The sequence below is a fragment of the Watersipora subatra genome, chromosome 1 (assembly GCF_963576615.1).
Source record: "Watersipora subatra chromosome 1, tzWatSuba1.1, whole genome shotgun sequence".
In the NCBI taxonomy this organism is placed as follows: Eukaryota; Metazoa; Bryozoa; class Gymnolaemata; order Cheilostomatida; family Watersiporidae; genus Watersipora; species Watersipora subatra.
The window spans coordinates 52,456,118-52,473,789 of NC_088708.1; the positions used below are offsets into that span (position 1 = coordinate 52,456,118).

The 17,672-nt window shown below is 35.6% G+C and overlaps 1 protein-coding gene across 1 annotated transcript; it reads right to left on the reverse strand.

The window, feature by feature from the left end:
• Positions 1–388: 388 nt before the first annotated feature.
• Positions 389–16,817, reverse strand: LOC137408633 (large ribosomal subunit protein mL45-like). Its single transcript, XM_068095225.1, has 8 exons — positions 16,689–16,817; positions 14,647–14,802; positions 13,908–14,046; positions 10,626–10,690; positions 9,754–9,890; positions 8,550–8,637; positions 5,815–5,964; positions 389–998 (listed from the first exon to the last, which is right to left on the reverse strand). The coding sequence occupies exons 1-8, from the start codon at positions 16,734–16,736 to the stop codon at positions 771–773; spliced, it is 1,011 nt and encodes a 336-aa protein (XP_067951326.1). The 5' UTR covers positions 16,737–16,817; the 3' UTR covers positions 389–770.
• Positions 16,818–17,672: the final 855 nt, after the last annotated feature.

Sequence of the window (17,672 nt, forward strand, 5' to 3'; positions counted from 1 at the left end):
CATGTTATGAAATCCTCTCCGCAGTGCTGTGTGCATAAGTGTTCACCTACGTGCAAGATAGATTCCTATGGAACACCTATGCTGTATCATTTCTGATTATTCTACACCATCCTGCACCATTCTACACAGATGCATGACGATCCTTTGAACTTACCGTACTCTAATTGTGAATAGGATATATTCATTTACATGTAAAATGACGTCATGAACATGATTGATAAAATCAGCTAGATTGAGCATGTCGATGTTTCAAATGTCGGGATCTCAGTTGTTATTCAAAACGAAAAATATATCCAAGAACATTTGAACAAGGATCTGTTTACATGCTGGACAACTCCTCAAAACAAACTTGTAGTTATTGTCTGGTTCACCAGCAGAGAGGTAGGAATGAATAGAGTCTACCGTTTCTTTAAATTGTAATTTCTGAAAGACACTAGATAATAATTCTGTTGCTGCATGAACCCACAGATGTATGTAATTACAGGTATCCGTACATTAATATCAGCCGTAAAATCAACAAGTCCATCAGCTAAATCTGGTTTGAGGAAACTTTGACTGATGCTTCTAGCAGAATGGCAAACACAAGCATCAAACCAATTACTCAGTCAGCAGAATTCGTAACAGATAAAAGCAAAAGTAGTAAGACTAGGTATTAAATAGCAAATGAGTTATCCCACTTACAAACTATTTCATTCATTCAAACGTCTCGACTTGATGCATATATTTAGGAGCCAAGCATGGCCACAAAACTAGCATGGCCAACTAATACTTCAAATGGCTGTCGACTTTTCATCCGCTTCCTCTTTCTGGCTCCGCATAGTTCTCCTAATAAGCGACTGGTTGCTTGAACTGAGATTTGTAGCTATCTTTGAATGTAGTCTCCATTTGCCGAGGGTGTCCGTCAAGTGTTTCTCAAAGATGATAAAGTCTAAAGTGTCTTTTGGGACAGTTTCACTGCCATGCATTAGGCGACCAAATCTGTCATACAGAGCCATAATCTGCAATGCATGTGATCAGATAGCCATTTCATCATTGACAAAAATGGCTCAATAGAAAAATACCCCAACATCAAATATTCGATCTGAACTATGTTATAACTGTCATTGCTGTGTTAAGGAGACATTAGCTCATGATATCTGGGCTAGATTGGTCACGACTCGCGCATATAACCTGTATATGAATATTGATGTAAAAGATACACGATACCAATGCAAATGTTTGGGTTGGGAAAATTCTGTCATTCGCCAGGATAATGTGAATCGTGGTGACATGTGCGATTATTTACAAAGTGTTCAATGTGAACCAGGCTCTAGTAGGCTTTAGAACACAGGCCAAACACGTATTCTTATGTATTCTTCGTGTTTTCACTAGCTATTGTTAGCAGCACCGTCTCTGGCTCTACGTATCGATGTATATTAGAGGCTGTATGAGGTTGATGTATGTACAAGTTTTTATTGGCGGTAGTAATCTTCAACAAAATGGTGTTTTTCATTACATGCCCAAAAAAGAAAGGAAAAGTTAAAAGAAAGAAATCAGGAATTATTGAGTGAGTTAAAGAACATTGTTTTAAAAGTTAGTAATCTAATAGTATAGTCAGGATAGTGAATCTTATGAGTGTCTTTGATGTTGAGCTGTACTAACAGAAAGTTCAAACACTGAAACATACGTGTTACGTTACGTTACGAGGTAATTCTCAAATTTTAGGAAAAAGATTATCATAGTGATAGGCTTATAATTTTCAGAACAAGTTTGAGTCAACAAAGAGTACAGTCAATGAAATAATTAGCAAGATAGATATGACAGACACGAGTGCATTGAGAACTAACGCACGCATGGCAGGCCGAGTATCGATGCCATCGACAGTGTGTGCTAAACAAATCAGTGTTTGAAAACGACTAGTATAATCAAGGCTTTACTTATGCAGGAGTTCGGTTTGATGATAACTTCATTTAAATATTGGACCAGTTTCAATTCCCAGAATATCTACATAACTATTTATTGAACGGAGAAATGAATCTAGACAGCATTCAGATTTGAGTTCGTCACACGCATGAATTGTGGCATACAGTGACTATACATACCGCTGTAGCGTGTCAGGAAACAATGTTATAGTATATATGTATAAATCATGGTGGGATTAATGAACCTACTATGTGTGTAAGTAAGGAGCATGTGAATACTGAAATTTTAATAATCTTCCACAATCATAATGGATACACCTATGTCATAGGCAAGCACCTACTCATCGGGAATTCGACAAAACCTTAAAACTTATCTCAGGTTTGAATATTGGCTTCACCAATTCATGAAATGTAAATACTAGTTCTCTGCTAGTTCTCTGCACAAGGTTATTAAATTCAAATTCTACTTACATCTGTAGGAGGTTCTTTAATACCAACGTGATTTATAGATACATGCTATAACATTATTTCGTGTCTGGATAAAGTAGTGTGCATTATGTATGTATGTCTACAATATGTGGATTCCATCAGTGTACCCCTTACAATTGTACAAGTGTTACTCTAGTTATTTTAAAAATTAACGCACATGATGGCCTACAGTAATCAAGGTGGAGAGGCCTCGCTGACAAGATAAAAATTTGCCTCTCAACGCATCAGCAAAAATCATAGTCTGAGTTCTTTGTCGATAATTGACATTTTGCAGCTACGATAACTGAACGTTTGCCTCATAACGAATGCCCTCGGTGAACGCTCAAGCTTTATTATCAGATTCTTTCACAGGTTTCCATATAATTGATAGAGGAGCCACTGTATCCATTGCTTGTCTATTTATGGGTGTCTAGGTTTCAACACGTACATGTACTTCTATTACACAATAGATGTTTTTCCAGCATATCACAAAGGGAAGTGTAAAGAATCCTTATGTAGGCATATTCCATTACGTGCAAATTACAAATGATGTAGTGAATTCAACACTTGACTGGGCGATATTTATTTTTACCTGTCGTAACTTTTGTACAATAGAATTTGAAAAAAATATTATACGGCTGAAGCAGAAAAACTTTCTGAAAAGATTACATCATCATGTTCGTCATCCACATGAAAGACTGAATGCACACAGCGCACGTAAACAACGGTATCTAGGTGTCATGACTATTTACTCTCTAACAGCTTGACAGAATCAAAATGTCAAAATATTAATTTAATTGAAAGGCACTGTTGCTAGGCACAATGACAACAAACTTAGCTTCTCAGTGTGGAATTACACAAAGCATTCATTCTGACAGCCTCTGGTGACATACACACTCGATGCTAATCACTCTCCAAACATAATACCTAAGGCTAAGATAAAATCTTATCAGTGAAACGAGAGGCGAATGCCGGTCGATGACGCAAATCCCTGATTGCAAGAAGAAATAATTGGATGGCTATGGACAATAACCTAAATTAATGCTTATCTGCTGTGAATTGAATCAATACACCAGTGAAATGCTTTTATAAAGGGAATTATATAAGCAAATTGACCGTCACGAACTCTGTGAGCAGACAAATGCATAATATTCCTTCAATCAGCTGAAACGTGACAGTAGATATTTTACAGTAACAGCAGAGCAGAAGGATAAGCATTGATAAACCTGAGCGGGTGTAGAAGACGAAAGATCTTCTCATTTATGCAAAAAATGAAGTCATAAAAATTTTGCGTCTCATTTTGATTCAGTTTTAATCTGGGATAACTAATTATATAAGTCGTAATTGAATTTAAATAAGTGAATTTTAATAATATAGGGATATCCTTATAATAATAATATATATAATAAATATATAATAATTTTGATAATATAGGGATATCCTTATAATAATTGGCCGATATAAACTTCCCAATAGGGAAAGGCGACTGATTCTTGCAAAGGTGCAAGAATCAATTGTGAAGACAAAGAATGTATATTTATCGTCACAACAACTTGCTAATGTGAATCTATATTTTCACCTCTTCTAAGCATCAAAAATGAATATCGTAACTCCCTTAATCCTGAAAATTATCTGTGCATTTCATTCAGCCACGAGAAATCATGTTGCAATCAAATAATAGTAGAAAAGTGACAGGAAAAAGTCAAAGATCGTAAAGTTTTTTTTTATGTTGTTGCTATATGAAAATGTCACACTCTTCTTAGCATGGCCTTCCAATAACATATCGTTTTCATATATCCTGAATGTCTGCTTTTATAATTTTTTGAGCGTTTCACTATCTTTACATCTTAGCAAGCATTTGCCAACGATTAGTTCTCAATTAACTGCGAGAGAAAAAAGCAGAGTTATCACCCTTTACATAAAAGGAATGACAAATCCAGCACATTTCGTAACAAAAGGTTTTCAAGACAAGAACAGTAATGTAAAGCCTGCGAAGGATGAAGCAGTTGGCCATAGTACCAATTGTGATTGTCATACATTGACACCAGTATATAGTTGACAGGATTTACCATCATTCCAGTGTTTACCAGTATCACCAACTACAGGTATGTAGACGTCCTACTTCCTGTTTAGCTGAACATGCTTCACAAATATGAAGCATACAAGATATATAAATCATATATAGCCTCTAAAGAATAAACAAACCTACATTCTCACAAGTAATAATCATATATAGCCTCTAAAGAATAAACAAACCTACATTCTCACAAGTAATAATCATATATAGCCTCTAAAGAATAAACAAACCTACATTCTCACAAGTAATAATCATATATAGCCTCTAAAGAATAAACAAACCTACATTCTCACAAGTAATAATCATATATAGCCTCTAAAGAATAAACAAACCAACATTCTCACAAGTAATAATCATATATAGCCTCTAAAGAATAAACAAACCTACATTCTCACAAGTAATAATGATGGCTAAAGTTTCTACAAATTCATAAAGACTGATAGTATTTTAGACGTTGACTTGCAACAAAATTCAAGTTACAGTTATTTGATAGTATTTTAAAATTACAATTTATTTATACAAATATAATCACGGTGTTTCATTTTTTAGCGATGGGTTGGATGTTAGAAAATCAAAAAACCCATTTTTTAAGACAAAAACCTTCACGATAGCAGCTCCAACCTGTGATATAAGGAGATCATTTTTTGGCAAAACAAAGATGTATGATCTACAACGTCAATGCCGACGATTAGCCAGGGCGCAAACGCAAGACAAAAGTGCTTCTGTCTGCCAACATTCTAATAAATTTTCTTCCATCCCCATCATGCTACATGTTTTGTTACCCAACATGGCAGACAATTATAATACAAAGGCGAAGCAGATTCCACAAATATCAAAAGATGTGCGCTACTTTTAAACATCCCGAATTGACTTTTGAGCCCTGACTATAGAAATACACCAATCTGCTTGTCCAAAGATCTTGTGAAATGCTAGAAAGAAAAACTTCCTTCACACAAATACGAAATTTTACAAATTTTCCGGAAAAATTAGCTATTTTCAGAAGAAAACAGTTTAAAACCTGTTCAAAACCTATCGAAACAATCATGATGTTGAATGAACGCTTTAATGTACAGGTGTTTTGAGCAGACAATTTTTAAATAATCTAGTTTGAAAAATGAGCCATTTCAATATGGTTAGCTGTTTCCAGACAACAATTTAAAAGATTTATCAATTCCCAGAATCATTTTTCATGACTTGAAAATATTGATAAACTTGGTATTTCGTCCAAATTACACACAAATATTATTCAAACACCAATCTGTAATGTTACATGCTCTTGTTAATGCAATAAAAACTTGTGTAGTCGATTAACCTTGATTAACATCTCACTCATGGAAACATATGAAGGAGGCAACAACTCCTACTCACCTGCTTGCTGTGAAACCTTACTGTTATCTGACCATACTTGTTACCCTCCTTGTGATGTTCACGTACAGCGACATGAACGAGTTTGGCTGGTTCAAGGGTCTCTATATACTTCCAGACCAGTGTCTTGTCCTCGAGGCCTCCTGTTATTTTCTAGTGAAATCAATAAATGAGGCTGCGAGATTATAAGCTTTCAAGCAATAGACTTGACACCAACAGCTTCATTGGAGCAACATTCCTAACTATAATTATTACCATATAAGAAAATCTGAAGAATTTATTAGCAGTACTAATAAATGAGACATCTGAAAGATACAAGTTTGATGTTCTCAAATTAATGTTTGGACTGCAATGTGATCACAAACTACTGGCAAAGAATACGAAATCATTTATATTATATACACACAAATGACACCAAGAATAGGTAATAATGGAAACACCAAAGAATCATTAAATTTAAAACTTTTGAATCATAGATTACCAGTAATTAAAAATCGCGTTTTAAAATTTTACCAACAAATCAATCAATGACTAACAGCAGTGCAGAAGAACAAAAATGTTTTAGTGTGACTTAGTGATATCACAAGGGCCAACTATTACGGGTGAACTTAATATTCTGTTTGACTCATACGAGGAGATACCTGGGCTCTGACACATTCTGTTCGACTTAAAGCTAAAACGATAAATGCATTAGACAATGATGACGCAGTTGTATGTGAATCACTAAGTTACGAATTCAGGAACTTAAACAAAATTTATGAAATCATGGTAGGCTAATATGACATTTAAAGTGTAAAGGCACATCATGATTTAGATAAAGTTGGCTATGTACATGTTTAGCCTTGGCACTCTTGAAAAGATGATAGAATCTAGTCATGTTCTCTCTATTGCCTTTTCAAGAGTTACAGGATGTTAGCTATGGTTGCTATGGTTGCCTTACAACCTTAAATATGGTGCTTGTAAGAACACATTGCTACCATTCACAAAATATACTGATAAGTCTTGTGTATATGACGGGCAGCTGTTTTGAGGGCTTGAGAACAACACCGTCCAGCTATACATGCTTGTTTGTACAAGCCTTATATCAGCCTTACAATAAAAACTGTCATTAATGATAAAACTTCTTCTGCAAAATTGTTTTTGGTTGCAGAATATACCGTGAGTTAATTCTAGGGAAACAGCATACAATATCAAGCAGTGTGAGCATCGAAATATCATAAAAGATGGATACAAGCTGCTAAATACTAATATAAAAGAGAATAATATAACTTGAGAGCAAACATAATCACTGTAACACAAAATAAGGCTTTAAACAAAAGACAGGAATGACACTAAAAAATATGAGGTGAAATAGATTTGCGACTGTTATAGGTGATATTTTTGAACTGAAAGACAAAGTTTAAACCATAACTGTCATGTACAACTTTTATTGTATTTGCTAGGTAAATCAGACACGCTGATTCCGATTTTGTACTCAAAATAAAGATTGGTCTACTAACCTTCAGAGTAATGAAGGCTTTTTTACAGCGTTTTCATATCGGTATCGAAAACAACACGATCGGCACAACAAGCTCCGCCCATAAATGCGTGATGTAACCTAGCTTTTTAGGAACGAAAGTTAAGTAGGGATGTTTAGTCTGATTTAGAATGATAGAGATGGGTGTTTTAAAATCCATTATTATCTAATATCAGCTTTAAAAATAATTTCAGTCTTTTCTGAAAGGTATATAAGCTATTTAACATTGCATATTTTAAAAAGCGCGATAACAACGCTAGCTTGTGATAAAACCACGCTTTTTGAACTCATTTTTCTTGGCATCCAGCCTATTTAAACATCATGTAACAAGCTACGAGTAATTTTAAATAGTTTATATACTTTTCATAAAAAACTGAGATTATTTTACAGGCTGGATTTCGATAATAATGGGTTTTAAGAAACCCATCTCTATTATTCTAAATCGGAGTAATCTTCTCTAACTTCCGTTCCTGCAAAAGCTAGGTTTCGTCACATATTTATGGGCGGAGCATGTAATGATGGTTGTGTTGTCTTCGAGACGAATACTGAAACGCTTTAAAAAAGCCTTAATGACTTTGAAGGTTAGTGGACCAATCCTTATTTTGAGTACAAAATCGGAATCAGCGTGTCCGATTTACCTAGTAGATACGATAAAACTTGTACGTGACAGTTATGGTTTAAAAAGGCGGTAGTACGGCAGCCCACAGAGAGTCAAATTTTTACACACTTCTTTTCTTAAAAATGGCAAATTTTAAACAAGTTACAACCCTATAATTTCAATTTAAGCTCTGATTATTAGCACTTGAGAGCTTCTGCCATTGCATCAGTTTTTATGTTAAATATTATTTAGAAATCATTGAGCGCAACAACAATAGCTCTATTAAACGTTAAGTATTTGCAGATCATTTTAGGATTGAAGGCGTTACAATATTTACTTTAACATCTATTTATTCCGAATTATGAAAATGGGTATAACACTCATATCACAATGTGCTAAAACACTAGCTCTACTAAACATCCACAAATTACCACATTACTCGTCAATTTGAAACTTATAAGGAATATCTTTTGCTCACCCTCTTTGTCCAAACTGTAACTCTTTGTCCAATAATGTAAAGAACAAAACACCACGTTTATAGCACTGTAGCTATGGTAACCATTGTCCCTAATAAATATGTCGTAGATGCCTGGCCCATATATGGGTAGGAAGTTAGAAACTTACAGGCCATGCATATTCTGTGATGATGTCATGCAGCTTGTAGTAGTCATCGTTGTCCCTGTACTCTGACATAAAGTTTCTAGGAAACACCCTACAAGAGCACAAGATACAATGAACACTCCAAAGACTGACAATAAGAGTTCCATGACCTCTTGGGCTCACTACAAAAGCGTGTTTATAAATAAAAGCTCCACAGGTTTTATAGTAGCGCATAATAAAAAAAGTCATGAAAGATTCACCAATCGTCCTTATATAGAAGAAAGCTAACCCCAATGTTGGCAGCCGCATTCTCAGAGATGAGTAATAAAGGCAGCATTATTTAGTTGTTATTAATATGCAACTGGTATCATAAAAGGGTCTCATATATCATGTTTAGGGTAATCCGGTCGGGTTATCCGCAACTAAACCAGCTCTCCTATCGGCACTCTAGCGTGGATGAAGAGGGTGGCTAGCAATCCTGCAGGACTAAAAACGAAGCCTGGCAAAGAGCAGAAGAGCTCCTCCGCGAGCCAATGGCCAGCTAGCTGAAGATGGTGTCTCAATAAAAACACCCAACAGAAGGCTATGGCAAACCACTATTAAAACCTGCCAAGAAATGTCATGGTTATAGGAAGTGGGGAGAACCATGATCGTCTACATACGACATGATACTTAGAGAGAGGGAGTGATCATAAACGACAAATTATTATAAAAGAGAAATTATAAAACTTTATGATTTGGTGTGTTTACCAGATTTTTATGATTCAAGGATTAATCATATTAGCTCTTTCTACAAAGGTTCCCTCATTCTCTCGTACTAAAAATGAGCGCTATTCAAAGATTTCAGCTGTTTCCAGCCATAACTGACTTTATTCCTAGTTACTGTTGCCTTGTCAGTTTCATATAACAAACTTTAATTTAGCGTAATTTATATTTTAAGCTAAAAATTCATACATCTGATCAATCAAAAATTTAAATAGTCTCAAAACATGAATCAAGAATAGATAGGCTAGCAACAGTGTAGTAATTGCCTACCAAAGACTTCGCTGTGAACTTCAGGGATTTTTGCCACGACAATCATATCTAGTTACGAAATTTGAAATGGAGATGGTCTAACAAATATTTCTTCAATGAAATAACAACTCCAAAGAAGATCTTCAAGAAATAGCCTGCCAAGCTTGCATCATGTAGACATCAATTAAAAGGAGATACAGTGGCAGCCACTTACGTAGTTAGTAACTCATGAACTTGTATATAGATTTCTTGCATTTTCTCTGCATGATCTTGGGCCGCAAAGTCATCCTCAAATTTTTTCACATCTCGAGTGCCTCGAAATTTTGACCAGCTCGACAAAGCTCGTTTTTTCTGTAGAAGAAAAAACAATGTCCAGAAATAGCACTAATAAGATGAGTCTCCTTGAAGCTCATCATGAACACAATAGTAATAAAACAACTAGCATCAGCAAACATCAAAAGGTCAAGGCTGTGTATGTCATGAGGTTCTTTAGAGAGAAACAACGGAAGACACATGAATAAGAATCGTAGTAAGCTTACGGCCAGAGGTAACAGTTGCGTAGTCTGATCAGACCTAATAGCTAATGAACGACTTTTGGTTTTCAGCTTCTGCAGTTGGTGTGGTAGTTTATCGCTGCTCTGCTGATACCTATCTGCTCCTACATACACCTTCTACACCTGCACTTACATACTCTATCTATCTGTTCCTACATACACCTCCTACACCTGCTCTTACATACTCTATCTATCTGTTCCTACATACACCTCCTACACCTGCTCTTACATACTCTATCTATCTGTTCCTACATACACCTCCTACACCTGCTCTAATATACTCTATCTATCTGTTCCTACATACACCTCCTACACCTGCTCTTACATACTCTATCTATCTGTTCCTACATACACCTCCTACACCTACACGCATCTACATATCTGTACCTATTACATTTAGCATTAGTATTGACTAAAACCAAATTGCATCTCGCCTATCGGCTTTATCTTGGAACAAAATATAGTGTTAGAAAGAGGCAAAAACAAAGTTGCTTGTTATTATCATAGAATTGTCCCCCCATGCTAATGATACCTGAGCAGATCCGTCAAAGAGAGACCCTCGTTGTTCTTTAGGTACATATTCATCGAACACTTGACCTAAAATGACATCAAGTTATTCTACAGAGTTGTCATCTCACTCATTCAAACAAGCTTACATGCAACCAATTACCAAAATTAGTTTTACAAAAGAAAAAGCGCATGGAAGATGCAAATAGCTAGGATCTTTATCAAATTCTGGAAAGAATTAGAGAGAAACTGAGCATACTGGGAATGAAAACTTGGTAACCAAGCACCAACACCAGTATTGTAATTGATCAATCTATTCAATCCATCAGGAATAGACTGAAATAGTTGCATTTAACCTGCTTCCCCAGCAGACAAACTTTCTAAATATCGCGTAATATTTAACAATAACAATTTAATAATAATAACAAAAACTTTTCATTAAAAAGTGTATTTGCAATCTTCTATCAACGCAGAGCACAATTGTGACTAATATTTATATATACTTTTACAGATAATACTGCATCCAAAATAAAATTATAAAAAACAAAAGTACGTTGTAAGAGTTTTGGTTACACGCTTCATTTTTAGTTGAAGGGATTATTTGTATTAAAATAACCTTCTGACTATGGCTAAGATGTGATATTCTTGTGGTGCCTCGACTGGACTGAGTCCACCGTGACACCAACTGAACTAAACAATTACTCAAGTGAAAAAGAGGTAAAAAACTGAGCAATCCATATAATTATGCTTAATTTTAGTTGTACAATGCGCTGTGTAATAACTATATGAGAGTTGTTTTCTGCTGTTGAGCATAATCTCACATTGTATAACTAGCAACTGCATGAGCAGTAATAACAGCAAATCTATCAATGGGTTGAAGCAATTCATCATAACCAATCAACCAATAACAAACTGCAACGGTTTTTCACTTATTAAACATTTTCCATTTATTAATCTTGTTGCATGACCAGTTCATTGATGTGCATTTTGACTAGCTAACAGTTGATTTATAAGCATATTTGATCATTATTAACTATTCTATAATGAATCCAAAGTGTTGCTCAAAGGTAGACGACTCCTTTACAGTAATACTTCAACTTACGAGTGCTCTAACGTACGAGAAACTTGAGATACGAGCCAGCTTTTAAGCAAGTTTTAGCACTAACATACGAGCGATGTTTGAGATACGAGCACATGAGTCAGTTGCAAAGTATGCCGGAGGTGTTTTATGAGAACAGCATCACTCTGTATTTTTCAACTACTCAGGTTATACTTTTGTACCGTGTTTTCTGTGCGCAAGTTTCAGTGCAGAATTAGGTGAATTAAAAGTACTGTGCGTAGACCGAAAGTTTGCCAGTAAAATGAAAGATAATGGAAAGAAAAAGCAAATGATAACAATTGATATTAAACGGAAAATTATTGTAAAATATGCGAAATGTGTATGCGTGATTGATCTAGCTCAGCACTATGACAGAAATACATCTACAATTATCAAACCGACGGGCATTCAGGGCATTTAGTTTGCAAAATGACTAACCATAGTTTCTAAACGACGCAGCGATCTTCACAACCGTTGATGGAGAGACTGCTCAGGCATTGGATAAAAGATAAACAATTGGCCGGTGACAGCGTAACTGAAACGATGTTTCAATAAAGGCGAAAAGGCCAGTGGTGAAAAGGCGAAAAAGCCTATGTGAAAAGACCGGTGCTATCTATAAAAATTATAAAAATAGACTTTCGGACAAGTTGGCTAGTGGTCGTGCATTAACCCTTTGTGCTGGCACCAGTGTTCGTCCTGATCGCAACACGTTGAAAGGGCGACAAAGGCAAACGTCCTTAGATAGGTTTATCTTAAAACGGCCGGCTAGTCGTGAAAGCGAAACAAAGGAAAAATTAGCTAACCAGCGAGAAACTTCCAACTATGAACGCCGAAAAAATTGTAATTACGAAAAATGAAAGTTTGCTTTTAGGTTTGCTTTTAAATTTTTTTTAAGACTTTGATAAACCCAAATTTATCAAATTCAACTGTTGTAATGAAGAATAACACTTATATCTCCCTCCCTGGCAAATGCTAGCGTTAGCAGCAACTGTATGTATTTAATTTTACATTTTAATTTATCTTATTTCCTTGCATTGTTTTTTATTTGTGGCTTTTTGAAAGCATGTGGTAAGTTAGGACAATAACCAACATGTTTATTCTGTTACAATATCTTGTTTTGAGTGTTTTATTTGCATTTTTTAGAGTATAAAAACCAATTAATATATATTTAATTGTTCCACATATAAATAGATTGCACCAACATGCGAGTAAATTGACATACGAGCTCAGTCTCGGAACGCATTAAGCTCGTATGTCGAAGTATGACTGTATTACATATCACTGCTGGAACCAGGCGAGTCACATGCGGATTTTCCTAGTAGATCTTTCGTGCGAATTGAGAGTCGATATTGCAGTAGTGCTAGTATAAATATGCCTTAGATAAAATGTACATATACGACCGACCAGGCATGTTATACTAATAATCATTCAAACATTTAGACAAACAGACTATCCGAAAGTAAATCTGCAACCAACATACATGAGAAAGATTCGACAATACAGTCATACCTCGACATACAGGTTTGATGAGTTCTGGGACAGAGCTTGTATGTCAATTTACTCTTGTCTCAAGATGTCTGATTTCATATATAAAATAGCTAAATACAAATCATTGGTTACCATACTATGAAAAAATCACCTAAAACAGGATATTACGGTGGAAAATCATGTTTTTTATTGTTGTTATTCAGTACGCAAACTAACAAGGTAACAACTACTTATATAGTAATAAAAAACTGCAAATGTAACTTTCCTATGTACATGTACACTACTGTATGGAGTTTTTACCTTTGAGACAGATGTAGTGGCTAACGGCACTCTGAGAGACAGACTTGACTGTGTGATGCTACGTATAAAAACTTTGGATTCAACTTAAATGAATTTAGCTTACGAAACACAATTAGAGCTAAGTTTTAATCTTTTACTAAATTTCCTTTAATTTTGTCATCTTAATGTTTTTATCATCTGTTTACGGTTTGGCGCTTTTTGCTGAGAAATGGCTCGTACTTCTTAAGGTCACTTGTACTTCAAGGAATACACTTGCTCAAAATTCAGCTCATATTTCGATTATCTTGCATGTTGGAGCACTGGCACGTAGAGGTATGACTGTATGAAAAACACTACGGATCAATTAGTCTAACACATTGAATGTGATGTGCTGAGAGGGGGGTAAATTCGTGCCCCAATGAATGAAAACAGAATGCTAACCGCTGTCAGTGACACAGATGGCAGGAGAACCTTTGCCAAGAGGTACTATTCCTTTTTGTCTCATAAATGCTCTAATCTCAGCAGGAGTAACCTCATTCTTAATCAGCTTGTACATCTCTTGATAGGCAGGCAGAGCAATCTAGCAAAAAATTTAAATTGTTTATTTTAAATGCTGAGGAGGCAAGAGCTAGCACATACAAACGATTAAATTGGACATACCATGGCGATTGTGAGAGGAATTTACATAGGTTGTAAAACTTATTGTAAATATATTGCACCATTTTAGGTAGCTGTAGGCAATGACAAATTATAGTTTATTTCGATTTCATTTACAACACATTTTTATCAATAAATAACTTATGTTTTAGAGTCTGATTTAAATATTGGTGTTGCGAAAGAAAAAAATGTTTAGAAACAGAATCATCTTAGGATCATCTCAAAGTATCTGGACTCAAGATTTAAAGAGCCTTGTCCTCGTTGTGTTTATCATATGAAATACAAAAGAAAATCTGCAGAACCAAAAAAAAAATCTGCAGAAAAGAGTGGAGTGAACGATACCAGACTCTTAAAGGATAGGATATACTTCGGGTAATATCTCAGGTTGATTCCAATTTGATAATATCTGGATCATGAAGCTGGTTCAACACGGAAGAGAATGACTTGATAGCTAGCCTGTATCGGTGAACATATATCAGCTCTAACGGATGATCGATGTTGTAACAAAATATTGGCTAGTTACCTTCAGAAATTTTTCTCTTCTTTGCCGCTTCCACTTTGGAATTCTGTGCTTTCTGATAGTCCTGCATTGTTGATGCTGGACTTCAGAAAATGAGGTAGCAAGCATTCCCAAGTGATGGGGCTCAGACGGGGCACATAGTTTCATACGAAGGCTCATCTAGAAAGGCAGTTTTAGTGGTAAACAAGTCGAAGCAAAAATATCCTAGATTATCATTTACTTACACAACTCTGTTGTGTGACTTGTTGTGATGATTAAAAACTATCTTAATAAATAGAATAGCAAAGTTTCATTCAAAATCTTTCAATATCATTGACAAATTGTTAGCCATTATCTTAGTAGCCTTAGGATAGTGTAGCCTACACATACACTATCCTTTCGAACCATTTTTTTTGTTAGATGGAAGCTTCTGAACCAAAATATGACCCAAGAAATGCAAGATATTTATCGATTAGGCTGTGATTATTTTTATCAGTCAGTTAGCCTCGTTGGCATTACTGACCATTCTTCTAGCTTCATAGAATGGCATGACATCATTTTCATGGTGATTGTAGCTTAAAATAATTTCTTAAGACATGGTGTAATTTTATCTCCTAGTTTAGATTATAGCTCTCACATTTGAAAGTTGCTCTATGACAAACATGTACAGATGCACTGACAGACTATTGAGCATGAGATGCTTAATTTGTAGTGTACACAAATATTTTGATTTAAGCACTTATACATAATCAAGAGAGTTTGTTGTGAACATTGACCATTTGAACAAAGCAATACTTTGTGCGAAAGTTGGGTTGGCTTTTGTGAATGTATAGCTATAGCCAGCTTATTTTTTAGTCTCGTAACCATACAGTGCCGCACCAATACATTGTTTTTTTGTTATTGCGTTTAACGCTATATTTGGATCAGCATTCTGCCTATGTGTTCCTTAAGAATAGCCATATATTTTTGCATAAAAATGCAATGAAGAAATGAGCTTGCAAACGAAAAAAATGCGTTGAAAATTATAAACATGCAGTGACCACCAAAACAAAAGTATTTTTGATGCCAAATAAACAAAACTAGATAACAGCAAAAGACAGCTCTATGTGGCCTTCATAGCTCTATACCCTTACTCTTCTTATAAATTCAGTACATACTAGAGCTTGTAGCAAGGGATACGCCTCAGTGTGATTGGCTCTTAGCCAGCGCTGTTTGCAATGTTGTTGCTATATTGGCAACTAGTTTACTATATGAAGCTGGGATTTTAATCCACATACAGTTTTTGCTAAAATGTTGTTATATATATAAAAGGTTGAAGTCTTTGCATATACTGTAGGTGGGTCACCTCCAGCTGTAGCTCTGGTGTTTGAAGTGCCTTCAGTTTTACTGTTGGCCACTGTTCATCAATTCATCGTATGATCTGATAAGAGATGAATAATATTCCTCCTTTGCTAGAAGTCCATGCAGAAGATTGTGTCTAATGTTGTCTAGATTTAGCGCTTAACAAAGGCTGGTGATTCTTTCTCTTCCTCTTACATTAGAAATGAATCTTACAACTTTATTTTGCATAATTTCTATGTTGCACACTTAATACTGTTGGCATAGGTCCCACAGTGTTGTAGGACACTACTATACTCTAAATGCGGTCTACACAGACTTGTGTAGGCCAGTAGTTTAGCCTGCTCCGCAGCATTGTACAAAGTACGTTTAATCATAGAAAGGTGGTGCTTTGTCTTTGATATTTCATTATCAATGTAAATTTTAACTCGGATTGTAAGATAGCACCAAGGTACTTGGTCTCCTGCACAACTTCTAGCGTGGTATGCGGCAGTGTGTAATTCGCTTGGGGTGATATATATGCTTTGGATGCAAGACAGAGACAAAACCTTTGTCTATATTAAAATACATGCACCAGGTTGAAGTTCAGAACTCTAATGCAACGATGTTTTATTGAAAGACTTGTAGGTCAGTGTGCTTATTCACCCACTTCGTAGATAAGAACAAATAAACGGCTCTATGGAGGAATAAAAGAAACAATGGGTCATGTATTTAAAACTATTACTTACTTGACTACATATCACCACACCATTTCTGAGTAATGATGCCATTGCCATTAGAATAGATGCTGTTTTTGCGCAGTAGTATGCGATGTGTCGACTATTACACGCTCAATGCGCTACTTGGAGCAAAACCAAATGTGCTAATACAAAAATAGATTTGTTTGACTCGATAAGCAAGACTCTGAGTCGAATACCCGGGAAGTCTTTTTGTAATGTATGTACATGTACCGTATGTATTTCTTCTTTCACCCCGTTCTATGGTTTACACCGGTGGGCTATTATCTCGGCGGCTTTGAATGATCAAACGACTATAGCAAAAAGTAAACGTTTTGTATAAAACGTCATGTTACTGCATGCGAAGGTGTTTTACGAGTATCTTCTTTAATATACCAAAAGCTTTTTTGTGTACTGTGTCTTGAGTAGATGAATGCAAGTTTCTAGACTTCTAGATCTAGTATTGATGAGAAGAATGTATATCTTAGTTTAATCTATATAGAACAACGAGGAGTTTTTCATCGTGTCGAAGTGCTATCGGCCTGTTTCATCTGGATTCGGGTATCATTATCACTTTCCGTTAAATTGGCTGCCAATTACAACGAATTAATGTCGAATGTAATTTCATTTACTATTGCTGCTCACAAAATATTACAGTAAACCGAATGTACGCCTAAAAAACGAAATAATTTAGAATTATGGACGGTTGGGCGACAGTCAATAGGGCGACAGACACTTAGGCGACACTTTCGGTTCGAAAGGCGACAACTTCAGACGGAAGGGCGACACAGCGGACAAACAGGCGACAATTCTGGACATTGAGGCGACAATTCTGAGGGCAGGATTAATTCAAAATATTAAGTCCTGCTATGGCCTGTTATGTTGTTGTGAATTAGTAGTGAACACTAACAAGACACCAACTTTATTGATGCCCAGATCGGAAATCTTGCATTAGCATACTTTGTACGCATTGCTCCACCTTATTTCCTTGGCATC

What these genes read in the sequence shown, in the direction of transcription:
- LOC137408633 (XM_068095225.1), bottom strand. Translation starts at nt 16,736, where the DNA reads ATGGCAATGGCATCATTACTCAGAAATGGTGTGGTGATATGTAGTCAA. An exon ending in CATCTGTGTCACTGACAGCG is followed by an intron (nt 10,691 to 13,907) that starts GTTAGCATTCTG and finishes ATGTCATTTTAG; the next exon opens with GTCAAGTGTTCGATGAATAT. An exon ending in GTTCATGAGTTACTAACTAC is followed by an intron (nt 8,638 to 9,753) that starts GTAAGTGGCTGC and finishes GTGCTCTTGTAG; the next exon opens with GGTGTTTCCTAGAAACTTTA.